The 18704-nt window shown below is 39.8% G+C and overlaps 1 protein-coding gene across 3 annotated transcripts in view; it reads right to left on the bottom strand.

Moving 5' to 3' along the window:
* Col14a1 (collagen type XIV alpha 1 chain) overlaps nucleotides 1–18704 on the bottom strand; it is a 197498-nt gene that overhangs the window by 134573 nt on the left and 44221 nt on the right. For all 3 annotated transcript variants that reach the window (XM_069991329.1, XM_069991330.1, XM_069991331.1), the window contains exon 6: nucleotides 449–604. In XM_069991329.1, the coding sequence (XP_069847430.1) occupies nucleotides 449–604 (156 nt within the window). The remainder of the gene's footprint in view (nucleotides 1–448; nucleotides 605–18704) is intronic.

Genomic DNA, 18704 nt, shown 5'->3' with positions numbered 1-18704 from the left:
TAAACATGCTTTTAGGAACATCAGTTTTGAAGATGTCCTGAAAATCTCCACAGTAGAACTGGGCACTAGTGGCTCACAGTTGTAATCCTAGCTACTCAGGAAGCTGAGATCTGAGGTTCACCATTCAAAGTCAGCACAGGCAGAAAAGTCCATGAAATTCTTATCTCCAATTAATCATCAAAAAAAGCCAGAAGGGGAGGTATGATTCAACTGGTAGAGCACCAGCCTTGAGTGAAAAAGCCAAGCGGGAGCACAGGGTCCTGATTTTCAAGCCCTAGTATCACCCCCACATACACACCTACAAATCTCTGTAGCAGGATAGGGGCATGGCTCAAGTGGCAGGGCACCTGTTCATTCCAAAGGACTTAACCACCAAAAATAACTCCAAAATCAAGTAAGTAAATAAACCAGCAGTTTCACAGCTGACTGCTGTTGACAAGTGACGTACCAACCCGCGTCTTCTCAGAGCCCACATTGAATGCTGTAATGAGATTTTCCAGGAAAAGTCGAACCAGTCTAAAGTTGAATCTTCCAATACTCCATGAGCCATCAACCAAGATCACAATGTCGGCAATAGCTGGGGTCTCACAAAAGAATTTCACTTCTGCAAAGAACAAACCAGGAAAGCACTTGTGTTATTATTGGAGCTTTTATTTTTGAGTAGGTCAACTTTTATGTCTTTCAGATAACTTAGTGCTAAGAGTACAATAAAGTTCCCATTAAAACAGCCATCTTTTTATAGCCTTTCCCTTAAATGAATCCTTACTAGGAAAAAAAAATTGTGGTAATGGTTGGCAATAGACTGAAATGTTCTGGAAATAGTTAGCAAAATCCTGGCAGGTTTGTGGCAACCTGGCAACTCATCCTGCTGCGTGTTGTAGAACTGGTGTCTGTACAAAATCATCTCACTTTGGGCTTTGGCAGGTAGATTCTTTCCAGGAAAGGGCTCAGCCATGCCAGTGTGAGCCACTCAGCCGAGATGGGAAGATTTCCAGGAAGCAAAAACAAGACTCTCCAGTACTGATAAGTGCATAGAGAAAGTATTAGGAGAAGAAAAATGTGGGCTTCCCAAATTTAAGGAAAAGTCACGGCTGTGTATTTAGTTAATCTACAATGCTACACAGACTAAAGAAGAAAACTGAGGAAGGGCGTCAGAGTGTCTCCAAATCCGTTTTTCCCCTGCATTTTCCTATATAAGATGTTGCCCCTAAATAAAATCATCAAAATCATCAATCTGTGTGTGAGTGTGTGTGTGTGTGCGTGCGCACGCATGGGTGCACACGCCCATAGATCCTGGGGCTTGAACTGAGGGTCTGAGTGCTGTCCCTGAGCTTTTTTTTTTTTTTTCTGGAGGCTCCTCTCTACCACTTAAGCCACAGCTCCACTTGTGACTTTTGATGCTTAATTAGAAATAAGAGTCTAATAGGTTTTCCCGCCCAGGCTGGAGCCAGCAGTGCCTGGCCTAAAATCACTACTGTTTAGGAGCTCACTTAGGATTCAAGATAATGACCAGTGAAGGGGATCTATCCAAGCATTACCATCAGAACCAGTCTTCACCTCACATGCACAGAGAGATTCTGGGAGATCAGGGTAAATGTTGTCTTTACAACAAAGAAGCGGGGGGCGGTTATACACAGGGTGTATCTATGTTTGATGAGATGGAGACCAGCATTTCCGTTCAGACAGCACCAACATTTTAGGATATTCTCACACTTTGTTACAAAGAACTGAGGGCATTTTTAGTATCTTCAGTCCTATTACCTCATACTCCATTCTATACTTCCAAGGAGCTGCTTAACTTTTGGGATTTTCACACTAGGAATGGAGACTATGAAAAGTAACATGTGCATGTTTGTGCATGTGTGAGTGTATGCATGCACTGACATGTGTGTATCTTTATCCATTTTAACTTCTTGCCAGCTCAGAAAATCTTTAGAGTTTGTGTTTTATCGTTAACATTTATTAACATTTATTAACATTTTATTAACATTCATTAACACTTTATTTAACATTTATTGTTAAATTTTAAATTCAATGCCAAAAAAGAAAAACATTTGAATTACAATTATATTTGAAAACCAAAATATAGACATCTTGATAAGCAAAAAGAATGTTTAATCTGCAAAAAAATGCTGAACTTGTCTAGCTTAATACATATGTCTTTGCAATGACCATGTGACTTTTGCTTAAGGGATTTTGAATTTTTTTCCAGATATAAATATGCATGGAATACCTAAATCCTTTTGCCAGATGGGGAAAAATATGTATTTGCCAAAGAAATACTCCAGACTCCATTTTGGAGCTCTACAGTACAACTCAATTCTCAGTTGGAGTTTACATTTTTTGGCAATAAATTCCTCTTCTTAAAAAGAAGAAAGCTACCAGCATTGTATTTGAGAGTTGGCCCCACTGTACCAAACTGAGAAAGGTCTAAAATGAAACACTGCCATGAGTCATGGGACAGAAATTAATTTGTTCTTTGGACAGAACCAGGGAAAAGTGAAGTCTGATTAAGCTTCAAGAACCACTTCTCTGGGTTTTTTGGGAAAAGCTTACTCTCAAATGGAGAGTCATTTTCTTTCTCTTTGAAAATTTTTAGAAGCATTATTTCAATTTTTAATTAATTGGAAATAATGTAGAAGAAACCAATGTTTTTAGTTTCAAATTAATGTTTTAAGGACTTAGAAGCATTGGCAGAGTAGCACAAGGCTTCGAGAGTCCAAGCCCCAGTACCAAGAAAAGAAATGTTTAAAAACATCTCAGCTACTTCAAAGATGGAAAAAAGGGAGATAATAGTGCATGACCAGCCCAGGGTGAAAATTTAAAGATACTCCATCTCAACAAACAAGATCATGTCCATAATCTTACTATGCAGGAAGTGTAGAGAGGAGGACCACTTGCCTAGCATGTGCAGGACCTTGGTTGGACCTCAAGAACTGCATTTAAACAAAAAGTGGGGGAGGGGGATGGACTGGGTACCAATAGGTCATGCCTATAATCCTAGATCTGAGGATCCCAGCCTGAGCAAGAACGTCAATGAAACTCATCTCCAATAAACTGCCAAAAAGTTAAAAAAAAATAAAAGCTGGCAGTGGAAATGTGCATCAAGAGATAAAGTGCTTGCAATGAGCAAAAAATCTCAGTGCTGAAGACTTAAGTTCAAGCTCCAGAACCAGTACACACAAAAATAAAGACAGAGGGAGAGAAGATAAAGGGAGGGAAGAGGAAGAAAAAAAGGAACTGTGAAGGAAGAAACAAAGAAAAGAAGGAGGGAGGAAAGGAAGGAAGGGAAGAAGGAAGGAAGGAAGGAAGGAAGGAAAGAAGGAAGGAAGGAAGGAAGGAAGGAAGGAAGGAAGGAAGGAAGGAAGGAAGGAAGGAAGGAAGGAAGGAAGGAAGGAAGGAAGGAAGGAAGGGGAAAAAGGTAGAGTACAGAAGGAAAGTATAAAATTTTTGGAATTTGTGGTTTAAGAAAAAGGTTTCAGAGTTGCCACCAAAAATACAACCCATAATAGTAAAAATTGATAAACTGACCTCATCAAAACAAAATACTTTGGGGTTGGATGTGCCTGTAATCCCAACTATCTATGCAAGAAGCATTAAGTGGGAGGACAGTAATCCAAGGCCAGACCTCAGAAAAAAAGCATGAGCCTCTATCTAAAAAGTAACTGAAGTATAAAGGGGCTTAGGGACATGGCTCAAGAACCTGCTTAGAAAGCATGAGGTCCTGAGTTCAAAAACACCCAGTAATAGGTGTCAGGCACAGTGGCATATCTTGTCTTTCTTAGCTTGAAAGGGAAGTGTAAGTAGGAGGATCACAGTCCAATCCAGCCCAGGTAAAATGTGAGACCCTATTCAAAAGTTACAATAACAAAAGGGGATGGGGCGTGGCTGAAGCAACAGAATGCCTAGCAAACCCAAAGCCCTGAAGTCAAATCCTAGTACTATCACACATGCACACACACACACAAACACACACACACATACACATGCACACGCACATGCACACACACACACACACACACACACACACACAATTGTGCATTATAGTGCTGGTGTCTCATGCTTGTAATCATAGCTACTCAGGAGGCTGAGATCTGAGGATCAAAGTTCAAAGCCAGCCCAGGAAGGAAAGTCCATGAGACTTTTATCTCCAATTAACCACCAGAAAACCAGAAATAGCCTGTAGCTCAAATGGTAGCGTGTTAGCCTTGAGTTGAAGAGCTCAGGGACAGTGCTCAGGACCAGAGTTCAAGCCCCACAATCAACAAAAAAAAAATAATGGTGCATAATTAAATACATAAACTACCACTCATACACACAAGAATTCTGGTAATAGGGGAGAAGTGTGTATGTCAGTATTTATGATCTTACCTAGCATGTGCAAAATTATCTGAAGATAATTTTAGTGCATGTCACACAATGAGATCAGGAAAACATTTAAAAACAAGTTACAACTTAGTACAATATATGTGAAATTAACACTCATGCCCTACTAGTCAGAAAGAAGTAAACATATCAGCAGAAAAAAGGTATTTGAAAGCTCAGAAGTCAAAGTCTGTTAATTTTTGCATTCCTGGGTGGGAACATTTTCAAGATCAGAACACATTCATTTTGAAAACTGAAAACCTATGTTTTCACATGTCTTAAACCCTAGTTGTTAGTTCTAAGATATATCCAAATAAAATGAACCTTAATGGCTATTTTCCATCCTAGCAAACACAAAGGCAATTTGCCCAGTTCTAGGAATGTTTGCTGTAGGCAGAACTTTCTATACAGTATCAGCAATTTTTGTGCAATTAGTGGTTCTGTTTGCCAGAGGCAAACAGATGCTTTCTCAGAACAAAGAGCCATTTCAAAGCTACTCTGTTCAAAGTTCAATAATTTCATATCTCAAGAATGATTCTGGCTGCCATTATGAATATTTTGAGAAATAGATGAAAACTACTTTTAAAAAAAGTCCCAGGTTAAAAATCTATCACAAATACTGTCACCTTCCACTAGTAAACACCTTATCCAATACACTATTGTTCAGAAGACAGATGTCAATCAGAAAGAAGGCATTAAGAACCTTCAATACTTTAAAGAATCAAATGGTAGAAGAGAAAAATAGGCAGAGCTAAGGGTCCAAGTGACTGGTATCTGAGGCCTAGAAGCAAAATGCAACCTAAATCTACATTAAAAAGAAATAAGGTCTTTACAATTCTTTACAAATGGTGCCATATCATTCTTTCTAACAGACAAGTAGAATTCCATTGCATATATATATATATGCTTAATATATATATTATATATATATATATATATATTCTTGATCCATTTATCCATTGAGGGGCATTTGGGCTGATTCTGTACCTTGGCTATGGTGAACAAGATGAATGCAATGCTCATGGCTTTACGGTATCCTGGTTTGTAATCTTTTAGGTAAATGGTTCAGGAGTGTAATTGCTGGATCATACACCAACACCAAGAAGCAAGTATTCAAAAGGGGTGGGGTAGGGACAAATGAAGAGGAGAAGAAGGGGAGATTGCAGTCAAAAATGTTATGCATATCCTACAAAATTAAGAGTAAGGGAAGGACTGGGTAGGGGAGGGTGAGTGAGAATGTGGAAAGGGTGACACTAATCAAGATGCATGATACTCATAAACTGCTTTGTTAAATGGCAACTCCTTTGTACAACGACTTAAAGATAAGAAAGAAAGCAAGAAAGCAGGCAGGCAGGCAGGCAGGCAAGAAAGAACAGGAAAGACAGAAAGACAGAAAAGAAGGATGGAAGGAAGGGAGGAAGGAAGGAAGGAAGGGAGACAGAAAGAAGGAAGGAAAGAAAGAAAGGAAGGAAGGAAGAAAGAAAGAAAGAAAGAAAGAAAGAAAGAAAGAAAGAAAGAAAGAAAGAAAGAAAGAAAGAAAGAAAGAAAAGAAGGAAAGAAGGAAGGAAGGAAGTAAAGAAAGAAAGAAGAAAAGAAAAGAAAGAAAGAAAGAAAGAAGGAAGGCAGGCAGGCAGGCAGGCAGGCAAGCAGGAAGGAAGGAAGGAAGGAAGGAAGGAAGGAAGGAAGGAAGGAAGGAAGGAAGGAAGGAAGAAGGAAGGAAGGAAGGAAGGAAGGAAGGAAGGAAGGAAGGAAGGAAGGAAGGAAGGAAGGAAGGAAGGAAGGAAAGCAGGGGAGCCCGGTTCTGGTAGCTCAGCTCACACCTGTAATTTTAACTACTCAGAGGCTGAGATCTGGATCAAAGTTCAAAGCCAGCCCAGGCAGGAAAGTCTGTGAAATTCTTATCTCCAATTTACCACAAAAATAAAAATCCAGAAGTGGAGCTTTCGCTGAAATGATAGAGAGCTAGCCTTGAGCAAAAATGCTCAGATAGCAAGCACCAGTGGCTCACGCCTGTAATCCTAGCTACTCAGGAGGCTGAGATCTGACGATCACAGTTCAAAGCCAAGAGACTCTTATTTCCAATTAACCACCTGAAAACCAGAAGTGGTGCTGTGGCTCAAGTGGTAGAGTGCTCACCTTGAGCTGAAGAGCTGAGGGACAGTGCCCAGGCCCAGAGTTCAAGCCCCACAACTGACAAAAAATAATAATAATAATGCTCAGACACAGCAAACAGGCCTTGAGTACAATCACCAAGACCAGCACAATGGAGGGGAAGAGGTGGTAGGAGAAATAAAACATGGGTTTTTAATGGTTAGACAATATTAGGTAATTAATTCTTAAATGAAATTTTTTCCTCGAGATTACAACTTTAAAGGAAACATGGACATTTTTATTTATATGATTATTTTTCCTACTATAAATAGTGTTTTAATGTTTTAGTGGGTAAACCTTTTCATGGAGTGAGAACAAACTGAAGTTAAGCAAAAAGATAAGGAGAATGCATCATCCCTTTCTCTTTCATGACCGATATTCCACCACTTGAGTCACAGCTCCACTTTTGGCTTTTTGTTGTGTAATTGTAGATAAAGAGCCAAAAGGATTCATCTGTCTAAGCTAGCTTTAGGTTATAATCCTTGGATCTCAGCCTCCTGAGTAGCTAGGAGTAGCCACTGGCCTGGAATATGTTTACAGAGGAATTAATCACCAACACAATTACTGAAACAAAAAAAGAGATACTGTCAGAGGACTTTTTCTGCCATGAAAACTCCTATTCACCCTGGAAAACAAACTTTACAGTTCTCTTTCCCTTTGGTCCTCATCCAGGACTCTACCCACTGCACTCCACATCTTCTGCATTGCTACATAGTTTCTTGCATTTATCATAAGCAACTATGTTGCCTTCCTAACATTTCTGTCTCTGCAACTAGACTTAACACCTCGAGGAAGGAGGTTCTTTACCTCTTATCTTTTCAAACCCTTTGCCCCGCTCCACTCAGCATACAATATATGAATGGTTGTGAACAGAACCGAATTGTGCTATTGAAAAAATAATTGTTTCTGTCATCTAATCCATCTCCTCAGTTCAACTAAATGTGATCTGCGCTCATGGCCTGCCACACCATCACATTGAAAGAACAGGTTAGTGTTATCTGAGTTGCTTGTGCTTCTCAGCTTTTTCCCAGTGCTAGAGTCTAAGTTGAATGAAAGAGAATGTGCACTGCGTGGTTTCCACTGTGCCAGTAAGCAGCCAGGAAACCTCATAATCATTTCACCACAATCCATCCAGGATTCACTTAGTGGCTTTGAATTATTTCTTTTTATGCCACTAGCAAAATATCTGACTAAACCATTCATTAACTGAGACATATGAAGGAAAATTGTGGTCACAAAATGATTTTTCACTTAACTCCTGTGAGGTTTAATTCAAGTCCCCCAAACAAAAGCAAATGAAAATCCTTGAGAATCTGGTACAGTAGAACTCTTGGAAGTGAGCTGTTACCAGGCAGCAATAGTTTCAGCCACATCCATGTAAGTATATTTTTAAAAGGAATTAAAATCATTTGCTATTCGCCAGCTTTTACTGGTTCTAAAGAGACTGTCAATACATTGGCTTATTTGGATACTCCTGACGTCTCCATTAGTGTCTTTAATTTCTCAGGTGATGAATTCATAGGTAACTGTCAAAGCCAAGATTCACACTAGGTCTTCCAAATGTTTGGTCCAATCTTCCTTTTCCAATGTCCCATAGAATCTGTCCTCCCCAAATGGCACAAGAATGCTCACTGGGACATGAGGTGACTAATTTTTTTTCTGTTATCGGATGTAAAACAGTGGACTCATTTCAGCCAACCAAGGTGAGTTCAGTTGTCATTCCATCCAGGTTTGGTGAAGCTGTGTGAGGGAATGCTTCCATCTCTATGGCAAAATACCTTGACAGAAGCAAATTAAGGACAGGAGACATCACTTTGGCTCATAATGTCAGAAGCATCAGCTCATTGGTGAGTGCATGGCAGAGCAGTTCACAGCATGGCAGCCAAGAAGCAAAGAAAAGGGACTAAAGGAGGGGCACCAGGGAAAGGGACAGCCCCCAAAGACATGCCTTCAGTGATTCCCTTCCTTCCACCTAGGTCCCATCTCCTCTCTTTCACCACCTCCCAACAATGCCACCACATTATCAATCCATCGCAGGATGAATCTACTAAGGCCGAGTCCTCTTAGACACACCAGAGTGTGTTTTAGGAATCCCCTAAGCCTTTCTCAAATCTAATCAAGTTGACAGGATTCATCACCACAGCATCTTCAACAAGTGGCAATCCCTAAGATCCTCTTCCTTTACTCGGTTTTATTTATTCACCCTAGAATTTCTTACTTCCTAGAAATATTGTAGATAGCCTCATAGCTAATTGTCTCAAGTTGACGACGCCATCGATGCCACTACACGTAACCAAACGCTGTAGCTATGTCTCGGTTCATGTTTCCGGGTGCTATCGCTCTCTGCTGTGGGGGGGCCCCACCACATGTAATACCCATATCTTCATAGAGCACAATGTCTGAGCAGGAGAGTATTTCTGCTTCCTGAGCTCTCAGGACAGTCAGCTGTCCTGCTTCAGAATTGAAATAAAAAAAATAAGTATTTTAATATTTTTATCCTGCTGGCTTTAAGTCATATATACCATCAGCTCTCCTACATCTCCAGCCTTCACAAAGTTAGATTAAAACTACATCTTGTTGACCATGGATAACTGGAATTCCTTAGCCTCCGTAATCATGTGAGCCAGCTTCATATGATGCATCTCCTTCTACCTATATGTCTTCTTCAGTTAACAAATATCCATCCTGTAAGGGGAGTGTTCTTCCCATTTTATAGAGGACAAAGGTAACGTGACTAAAGAGGTTAAAAAACACTTCCCAACCAGGCACTGGTGGCTCATGCCTGTAATCCTAGCTACTCAGAAAGCTGAGATCTGAGGATTGAGGTGCAAAGCCAGTCCAAGCAGGAAAGTATGTGAGACTATTATCTCCAATAAACCACTCAGAAAACTGAAGTGGTGCTGTGGCTCAAGTGGTAGAGCACCAGCTTTGAGCTGAAGAGCTGATGGACAGTGCCCAGGCCCAGATTTCAAGCTTCAGGACCAGCAAAAAAAAAAAAAAGATAGATGACAGATAGATAGATAGATAGATAGATAGATAGATAGATAGATAGATAGATAGATAGATAGATACTCTGAATAGACCCTGAGTAGACTCCTAGTACATACTGTTCTAGCACTACTTAGCTATTGTGTTATTCAAATCCTATCACAAAGAAGAAGAGGAACAAAGAAGGGAGGAAGGGAAGACAGGAGGGGGAAGAAATAAAAGGAAGGGAGAAACAGGAAAAGATTGTCGAGCCTTGGAACTAAAGATAGATAAATCAAAGCCATAGTCATTTGTCCTATAGTTGACCTGGGATAAATAACACCACAACAACTGTGAGGAATGTGCAGCCCAACTGCTAAGCTACAGCCAATAGAACATTTGAGCTGTCACTCTGAGCCCTGCATCTTAACTGTAATCGACAGCTCTATAAACACTACTTTCATCGCATTGCTCTGGCTCTGGGAACACGTCTGGGAGAAGACATGACAGCTGTCTCCAAGTATTTAACAGGGCTGTCATATGGAAGAGGGATTAGGAGTGTTCTGTATGCCCACAGGAGTATACAAGGTGACAGGTTTTCAACACAATTGCAGATAGGATGTCTGCTTAAGAAAGCAGTAAAGACCTCTGCTAATGGAAACAGATGGAACAGCTCAGAAGCCTGGAGCACCCTCCCAACTGGCTGAACTACATCGCTCTCAAAGTAGCTTCCAACACTATATCCTAACGTTATTACTTCCCTCTCCTGCCTGCCAAATTAAGCCTACACTAACCATTGTGTTTTCAAAGCTCTCCAGAATGCAACTCCACTCAACTCAACCTATCCATGACTTTTCTCACTTCACCATTGTAACTTACTCTTCTTTTCAATTTTGAGACTTTTTATACCATGTTTATCACCTTCATTTCTTCCTATTCACACTCTCCAAACTCTCTACTACAATGCAAGATACCCAAAATAGATTTTACTTGCTTTGAAAATAAATGCCCCTTCTTAAATATTTTTCATTTTTTATTGGTGTGTATTACACAGTGAAATTTCATTGTGACATTTTCATATACATGTATAACATTCTTGGAGCCAATTCACTGTTATGATCCTTCTTAGTGGGGCACTGGTGGCTCACAACTCTAATCCTAGCTGCTCAGGAGGCTGAGATCTGAGAATGGCAGTTTGAAGCCAGCCTGGGCAGAAAAGTCAGTGAGACTCTTATCTCCAATAAACCACTCAGAAAAGGCTGGAAATGCTGCTGTGGCTTTAGTGGTAGAGCACCAGGATTGAGGACAAAGAGGCTCAGGGACAGCGCCCAGGCGCTAAGTTCAAGCCCCCAACTCCCTACCCCACAAAAAAGATCCCTCTTAAGTACTTTCTTCTGTGTGTGTGCGCGCGCATGTGTGTGCACACATGCATGCGTGGACACATGTGCACACACACTGATCCTAGGGCATGAACTCAAGGCCTGGGCACTGTTCCTGAGCTTTTGTGCTCAATGTTAGCACTCTACTCCCCGAGCCACAGATCCAATTCTAGCTTTTGGTGGTTAATTGGAGATGAGTCTCACAGATTTTCCTGACGAGGCTGGCTTTCAACCATGATCCTCAGATCTCAGCCTGCTAAGCAGCTAGGATTACAGGCATGCCACTGGTACCAGCTTAGTTGCTTTTATATAAAGATTGTCTTTAAATTTTATTTGTGAAGTTACTTAGTTGTCTCCTGAATTTTGTAATAGTGGCCCAAGCCTGATGGCTCTCTTTTACAATAAAATTTGCTCAGTTTCAGAAGCCAGTGTGCTATATTCCTATTTTGTTTCAGTTCTGTACATAATATTATATAATTATGCTACTTTTACTTTAGGTTGCTTTAGTTGTTCAAGGTGATATTCTGCAAAATGCAACAACTGTCACCCCTATTATACTAGCTCATTAGCAAAAGCTGCTATTGACATTTTGAAATTCCTCAGGCTGAAACACAAGTTACATTTTAGGCCAACAGCCATCCCTTCAAATAAAGAGACAAGATGCTCAATAGAAAAATCCTCAGACAAGAAGGTACTGGTCAGATGAGCTCCAAGATTCTTACAAGAAACAGACTTGGCCAAACCAACCGCAATATTCATAGATGTAAAATATCTGATTTGAAAAAATAAACATGTTACAGTTCTTCTGAAAATGAAGGTATCTGAAATTTCATTTCATATCGAACTGCAAACTCATACCACTGGGGAATGTGCAGGTTGTGGATGATAACTTGCTGGCGGCCATGAGAAAAGGTGTCAAAATTGTTCAAAATCATCCTATCAAGGGACAATGAAAGAACCACTAGCAAATGGTGACCTAATGCTAGAAGGTCATTCTCTAACCCTCACTGGTGCACAGAGACAGATATCTTTGAGCATTGGCACAGTAGGTTTTCCAGGTGTTTAATCGTTGTTTTCTGAATGACTGACCTCATCTAATTTTTTGAGCCCTGAGCACAAATTCTAATGCTTTCCAAGAAGGAGAAGAGTAACCAGAATTTTTTTTTCTTTCTGTCTTTTAAAAAGTTCTTTTAGGGGCTGGGGGTTTAGCCCAGTGGAAGGGCGCCCGCCCGGCGCATGCAAGGCCCTGGATTCGTTCCTCAGCCCTGGGAAAAATTAAAAAATAAATAATAAATAATAAATAATAAATAATAAATAAAAAGTTCTTTTAATCAGGTAGACCAATGGAATGATAATGGAGGGCTCAGAAAGAAATCCACTCAGCTACAACCACCCCAAGTGAGATTGCCCTACATTGACAAGCTTTTGTACAGCAAAAGAAACAATTGTCTGGGTGAAGAGACAGCCTATCCAATTAGAGGGATTCTTGCCAGCGAATCATGTATTAAGGATTGATCATCAGAATGTATAAAGAATTGAAGAAAAACAAAACCAAAAGAAGAAATAATTCACTAAATGGATATGTGAATGGAAATGGACTTTTCACTTTTATCTTATTTTAAATTTTTTCTATACTGGGTTGAACTCAGGGTTTTGTACTTCCTAGGAAGTTGCTCTACTACTTGAACCAAACCCCCCACATGTTTTTGTTTTAGTTATCTTTCAAATAAGGTTTTGGTTGTTTGAACATTTCTGGCTTGGGATGGTTATCTTCTTACATGTAGCTTCTTGTATAGCTGGGATTCCAGATGCATGTCACCACAAACAGCTTATTCATCCAGTTGAAGTCAGGTTAACTTTTCCTTTTTTTTTCTTCCTTCGTCCAAGCTAGCCTCAAACTAGTATTACCCACTCTCTACCTTCCAAGTACTTTAATAACACAAATGGGAGACCCCAGGCCCAGCCCCGACAGACACTTTTCAAATGAATAAATACAAGTGACCAATAAATACACGGAAAACATTCAACATTCTTAACCATCAGCAAAGTGCAAATCAAATCTACACTGAGACTCCATGACATTCAAATCAGACTGGCCAATAAGACAAGTAAGAAAACAAGCAACATCTATCCAAGCAAGGATGCAGGGAGAAAGAACCCTTATTAACTGTTGGTGAAAATGTAAACTAGTGTAGCCGTTATGGAAGCCAATATGGAGGTTCCTCAGAAAACTAAAAATGGAGGAATGGATAATGAAAATGTGAGATACAGGCATGCACATGCGCACACACACACGAGAATTATTGAAGCATAGACAAAAAATTACCGTATGTCTAAAGCTACCAGCACAACTACGTTTATTGCAGCATTATTTACCATAGCTAAGATTATGGAACCAACCCAGATGCCCCTCAGTAGATGAATGGATCAAGAAAATGTGGTATATGTACACAATGGAATTCTATGCCTCCATCAGAAAGAATGACATTGCCCCATTTGTTAGGAAATGGAAAGGCTTGGAAAAAATCATATTAAGTGAAGTAAGCCAGGCCCAAAGAAACAGGTCCCATGGTTTCCCTTATTTGCAATAACTAGTATATGTCTGAGACAAACAGAAAAGGTCAGATAAGTTGATGTTAGGTGAAATGAACCCCAAGATAAGTTTTCAAATGTTTTTTTCTTTCACGCGATTGTTTCTAACATATTCATAAGATGATTTCTTTGTTGCTTTGTATGTCCCTCCCCCACGGTATAACTCCCGCTTTTACTGTATTTGATGTTGGTATAATTTGTGGAGGGGAAGGGAAAAAACAAATCATTTAAATAGAGATACAGGTGGACCCATTGCAACAATGAGATGTACAAGTCGTTATGTTGAAAAATGAACTTTACAACTTTGGCGGGGGGGGGGGGAGGGGGTGTAAAGGGTGAGGGCTGGGGGGCAGGATATGGGAAGGGATGGGAAGGGGAAACAAAGGAGGAGGCAATAATGCTTGATAAGAAATGTACTCATTGTCTTGCCCATGTAATTGTAACCCCTCTGTACAGTATTTTCACAATAAAAAAGAAAGAAAAAATTTTAAAAAAAATTACTGTATGTATTTGCAGAAAACTAGATAAAATTGAAGATTAACATGTTAAGCAAAATGTACCAGATGCAGAAGAACATAAAGCATGTTTTCTGTCAAAATCAGCTAGATTTTTTTTAAGATATGAAAGGAAGTTGGAGACTATATGGGGAGAAAAGGGCCGAGTTATAGGAGGAGAGGAGAAATAGAAGGCAATGCAGGGGTGAATATGGCCTATACATGTATGAAAATGTCATAGTGAAACACACTATTGCATACAATTGACAATTTTTTTAAATCTTATAAAAATAGCTGGGCACTGGCCTTCATGACTGTAATCTCAGCTACTCAGGAGGCTGAGACCAGAGGAAGTCCATGAGATTCTTATCTCCAATAAACTAGAAAGAAAAAAAAAAGAAACAGAAGTGGAGCTGTGGCTCAACTGGTACTGCACTAACGTTAAGCATAAAAGCTTAAGGACAGCACACAGGCCTTGAGTTCAAAACCTAGGACTGGCACACACAAAAAAAGTATTTAGATAAAGATAATCTCTCTTAATCTTCTCCCAGGAGTTTAGAACATCTCTCCTTGAATGTCAAACAGGTCCTGTCTAAGATAGTACTTGTCAGAGGTGGGGAAAGCAAATGGAGCAAAGAAGAGTGAATATGGTCAAATACTCTGTACAAGTGTGTAAACATGGAACCTTGAGGATTATTGAGATTCGTTTGAGAGAAGAGGGAGAATAGCTTTAACCAAGGTAGAGTGTATGCATCATGAATATGTCAAAATGAAACATCCTTGGGCAACTAATTAATGCTAATGAAAAGGCCCCTCTCCCCAAAAAAAATCTTGTTTCAAATTCTTCAAGTCTCAGACAAGTCAAAACTAAATATGATACAGATATCTACTAAAACTATAAAGATACTAATTAATTCAGTCCATTCATACTGTCAGTCTTTCTTTTTTTTCTTTTTTTGTGGGGGGGGGGTCGGTCGTAAGGCCTGAACTCTGGGCCTGGGCGCTGTCCCTCAGCTCTTCAGCTCAAGGCTAGCGCTCTACCACTTGAGCCACAGCACCACTTCCGGCTTTTTTCTTTTTGCTTATGTGGTGCTGAGGAATCGAACCCAGGGCCTTAGGCATGCAAGGTAAGCGCTCTACCACTGAGCCACCTTCCCAGCCCCCTGTCAGTCTTTCTTATCCTCAGAGTTCTACATCTGCAAATGCAATTAGTCAAGGACTGAAAATAATTTTTAAAAACTGTGTTGTACTGCACATATGTTCACTTTTGTCTTGTCATTTTCCTTTAAATAATATAATCTAACAGCTATTCATATTGCTTTGGCATTGTAACTAATCTGGAGATGATTTTAAACATATGGAAGAATTTCATAGTGTATACAAACACAAGGTCATTCCATAAGGGATTTGAGCTTCCTTGGATTTCGGTATTTGCAGGTGCTCCTGGAACCAATCCCCGGTGGATGATGAGAGATGACTCCGTTTACTTTTAGAAAGGGAAAAGAGAAGAAAAGGAGAGGGAAACTGTCTAGAAAGTGACTTCCCCTATGAACCTCTCTGCACTAGAGCTGTATCACGACAGCAGGTCATCTTCTCAGCATGGCTGTCTCACTCATTTTACAAATGAGGAAACAGAAATTTGGTGACTCACCATACCTAAGACTACATAGATTCAGAGGAGGATTACATTTCAAGGTCTATTTGACCAAAACACTTGGGTGTTATCTGCTAAGCCACACTGCAATCAGCAGTAAGGACAGTGAGAAAACTCTCCTATAACAATGCCACCACGTTCCCTCCTGCACCTCAGTCCGGAAATCCTTTCAACTTGTGTTGTGATTTCTCTAGAAAAATGTGACAGAGACTCTAAGAACCATGAAACATATTTCCTGTCTAGCACCTTCTGACTCAACCATCTCTGTAGTTGTTCTGTGTTTCTACAAAACGCCACAAAACACCTGGAGGCCAAAGTGAGAGGAAAGGAGGCTAATGTCACATGATAGGCTTTCTACTCTACATCTGTCGCATTAGATCCATGTTTCTCTAACTTTGTAAATCATCATCCCATAAGAAATCTTTTTCTCCTAACAACCACCTCATGAAATTTTAATACTGTAGATATACTATTTGTCTGTTCATATCTATCTATATATATGGATGGGTTTATATGCATATATATGTTTTATATGTTTAAAAATAAGATTTTTTCATTCTTTGCTCCAAAAAACAATTTTTGCTCTTGGAAGGATGATAGAACTTTCTTTGAGAATGCATATGACAGATCATTGTTTCTTCAAAGAAAATCTAATTTTTCCAGAAACCAGGGGCAACTAAAGTTGCTGTTATAAAGGTATGATCAAATTCTGAATGAGTGATCAAATTCTACTTTGTATGGTTGGAATTTCACTTTCATGAAATTCTTCAATTCTTTCATGAGGTGGCAGAAGTTCGTTTTAATAGTTCACATTTCAGAAATAAGCTAGGGAATCACAAAGTACATACAATAACTCCTACATTTGGCTTAAGTGTATTTGCCCAATACCATTCTCAGTACTAGTATTCCAGTTTGAGCTAATCCAATCACTGCAGCTGTGGAGTAACCTATCTGGTTATTGTATTTCCTTGCTTTAAGAAGTTGAGTCAAGGATGGAAATATGAATTAATAAACCAATGAATTAATGAACCAATGAATCAGTGAACCAATAAAAATTCCCCTTTAAAAATTTTTAAATAACACTAGGGAGGGGGGCTAGGAAGGTGGCTCAGTGGTAGAGTGCTTGCCTTCCCTGCATGAGGCCCTGGGTTCAATTCCTTAGCACCACATAAGCAGAAAAAGGCAGAAGTGGCCTTGTGGATCAAGTGGTAGAGCGCTAACCTTGAGCTGAAGAGCTGAGGGACAGCGCCCAGGCCCAGAGTTCAGGCCCCACAACCAACAAAAAATAATAATAATAACACTAGTGATGGAGTGCTTATCTAGAATGAGTGAGGCTATGGTTTAGGCCCACAGCACTATAGAAACTAGACAAATAAGGTCAAGGTTCCCTAGTTTGTCCTTGCAATCCAGCTACTTGGGAGGCAGAGATCAAGAGGATCATAGTTGGAGGTCAGCTCAGGCAAAATTTAGTGAGAACCGCTACTGTCCCCACCCTCCTCAATCTCAACCAATAAGCTGGGCATAGGGGTGTGTGCCAGTCATTACAGTTCTTCTGGAAGCCATTATAGGAGGATCTTGGTCCAGGCTGTTTCAAGTAAAAAAATGTGACCTTATCTGCAAAACAGGCAGCAGTGTGGCTTACATAATAAAATGCTTGCCTAGCAACTACCTACAAGGCTCTGCGTTTTGAAACCCCAATTTTGCTATTTTATTTAATTATTTATATATTTATTTATTTATTGCTGGTCCTGGGGCTTGAACTCAGGGTCTGAGCTCTGTCCCTAAGCCTCTTTGTGATCAAGGCTAGTGCCCTACCACTTGAGCTACAGCACCACTTCCAGATTTTTTTTCTGAGTAATTTATCTGAGATAAGAATCTTATGGACTTTCCTGCCCAGGCTGGCTTTGAACCACTATCCTCAGATCTCAGCCTCTTGAGTAGCTAGGATTACAGGAATGAGCCACCAGACCCAGTTAAGTACTGCTGTTTTAATTAAGGTGCCAGTGGCTCAAATCTATAATCCTAGCTACTCAGGAGGCCGAGATCTGAGGATCATGGTTCAAAGCCAGCCCAAGCAGGAAACTCCAATAAACCACCAGAAAATTAGAAGTGGTGCTGTGACTCAAGTGGTAGAATGCTCAACTTGAGCTGAAAAGCTGAGGGACAGCACCCAGGCACAGAATTCAAGCCCCACAATCGACAAAAAAAAAAGGGCTTTCTCCCATATGACAAAGGATTGCTCAGTACTGTATGATTGTCCTGGAGAGCACTACTTGGCAGCTTGCATTATTATCACAGGTAATTTATTGCTAAGCTTGCTTAGAAATAAAGTTATCATCGAGAAAAGTAGTTCAAGGATGAAGAAGCAAGAAAGAGCAGCAGATACCAGGAGAGAGTCATAGATCCAACCATGGTTGAAACACAGAAATGCACTGTAATGACATTTCAGTCAACAACTAACCACATACAATAGTGGTACTGTGTGATTATAACACATTTGAAAAAATTCATAAAACCTAGAGATATCATAGCCACTGGACTGTCATATGGCATAATATGTTCCTGATATGCTTATGGTGATGCTGGTATATACTAAATACATCAATAAAATTATGTACAGTACATAATATTTGAATATGGTTATGAATTATTATGTCACTGGTGTATGTATTTAATATGTTATAATTCTTTAAAAAACAGAACTAAGGCTTCATGTTTGCTAGGCAGGCATTCTACTGCTGAGATATGCCTCCAGGGCTTTTATGAACTGGATATTTTCTTAGACAGGCTTTTCTTTTTCTTCCTTTTTTTGTTTTTCTAAAGTGGGCCATGCCTGATAGACTAGTGTATTTTCCATATCATGGGTGGAATTTCAAGTCATGCTGCCATGCCCAGCTTCTTCCACTGAGATGGAGTCTCATGAACTTTTCTGCTTGGCTTTACTTGTAAACAGGTACTTAGGTGACTTCTGTTGGGCTATATAAGTTCCATTAAGGTAGAATTCTTCAGTTCAGTATCAAACTCATCCCTCAGCACTAATTATCGAACCTCCTTAATTACCAAACCTCCTTGTGCAGTCATTGCTAAATAAACATTTAAAAG

Source organism: Dipodomys merriami, unplaced genomic scaffold, assembly GCF_024711535.1.
Source record: "Dipodomys merriami isolate MVZ:Mamm:240054 unplaced genomic scaffold, mDipMer1.0.p SCAF_4, whole genome shotgun sequence".
NCBI classification, from domain to species: Eukaryota; Metazoa; Chordata; class Mammalia; order Rodentia; family Heteromyidae; genus Dipodomys; species Dipodomys merriami.
The sequence above is the reverse complement of the archived record's forward strand: the minus strand, read 5'-3'. Positions and strand labels throughout refer to the sequence as shown.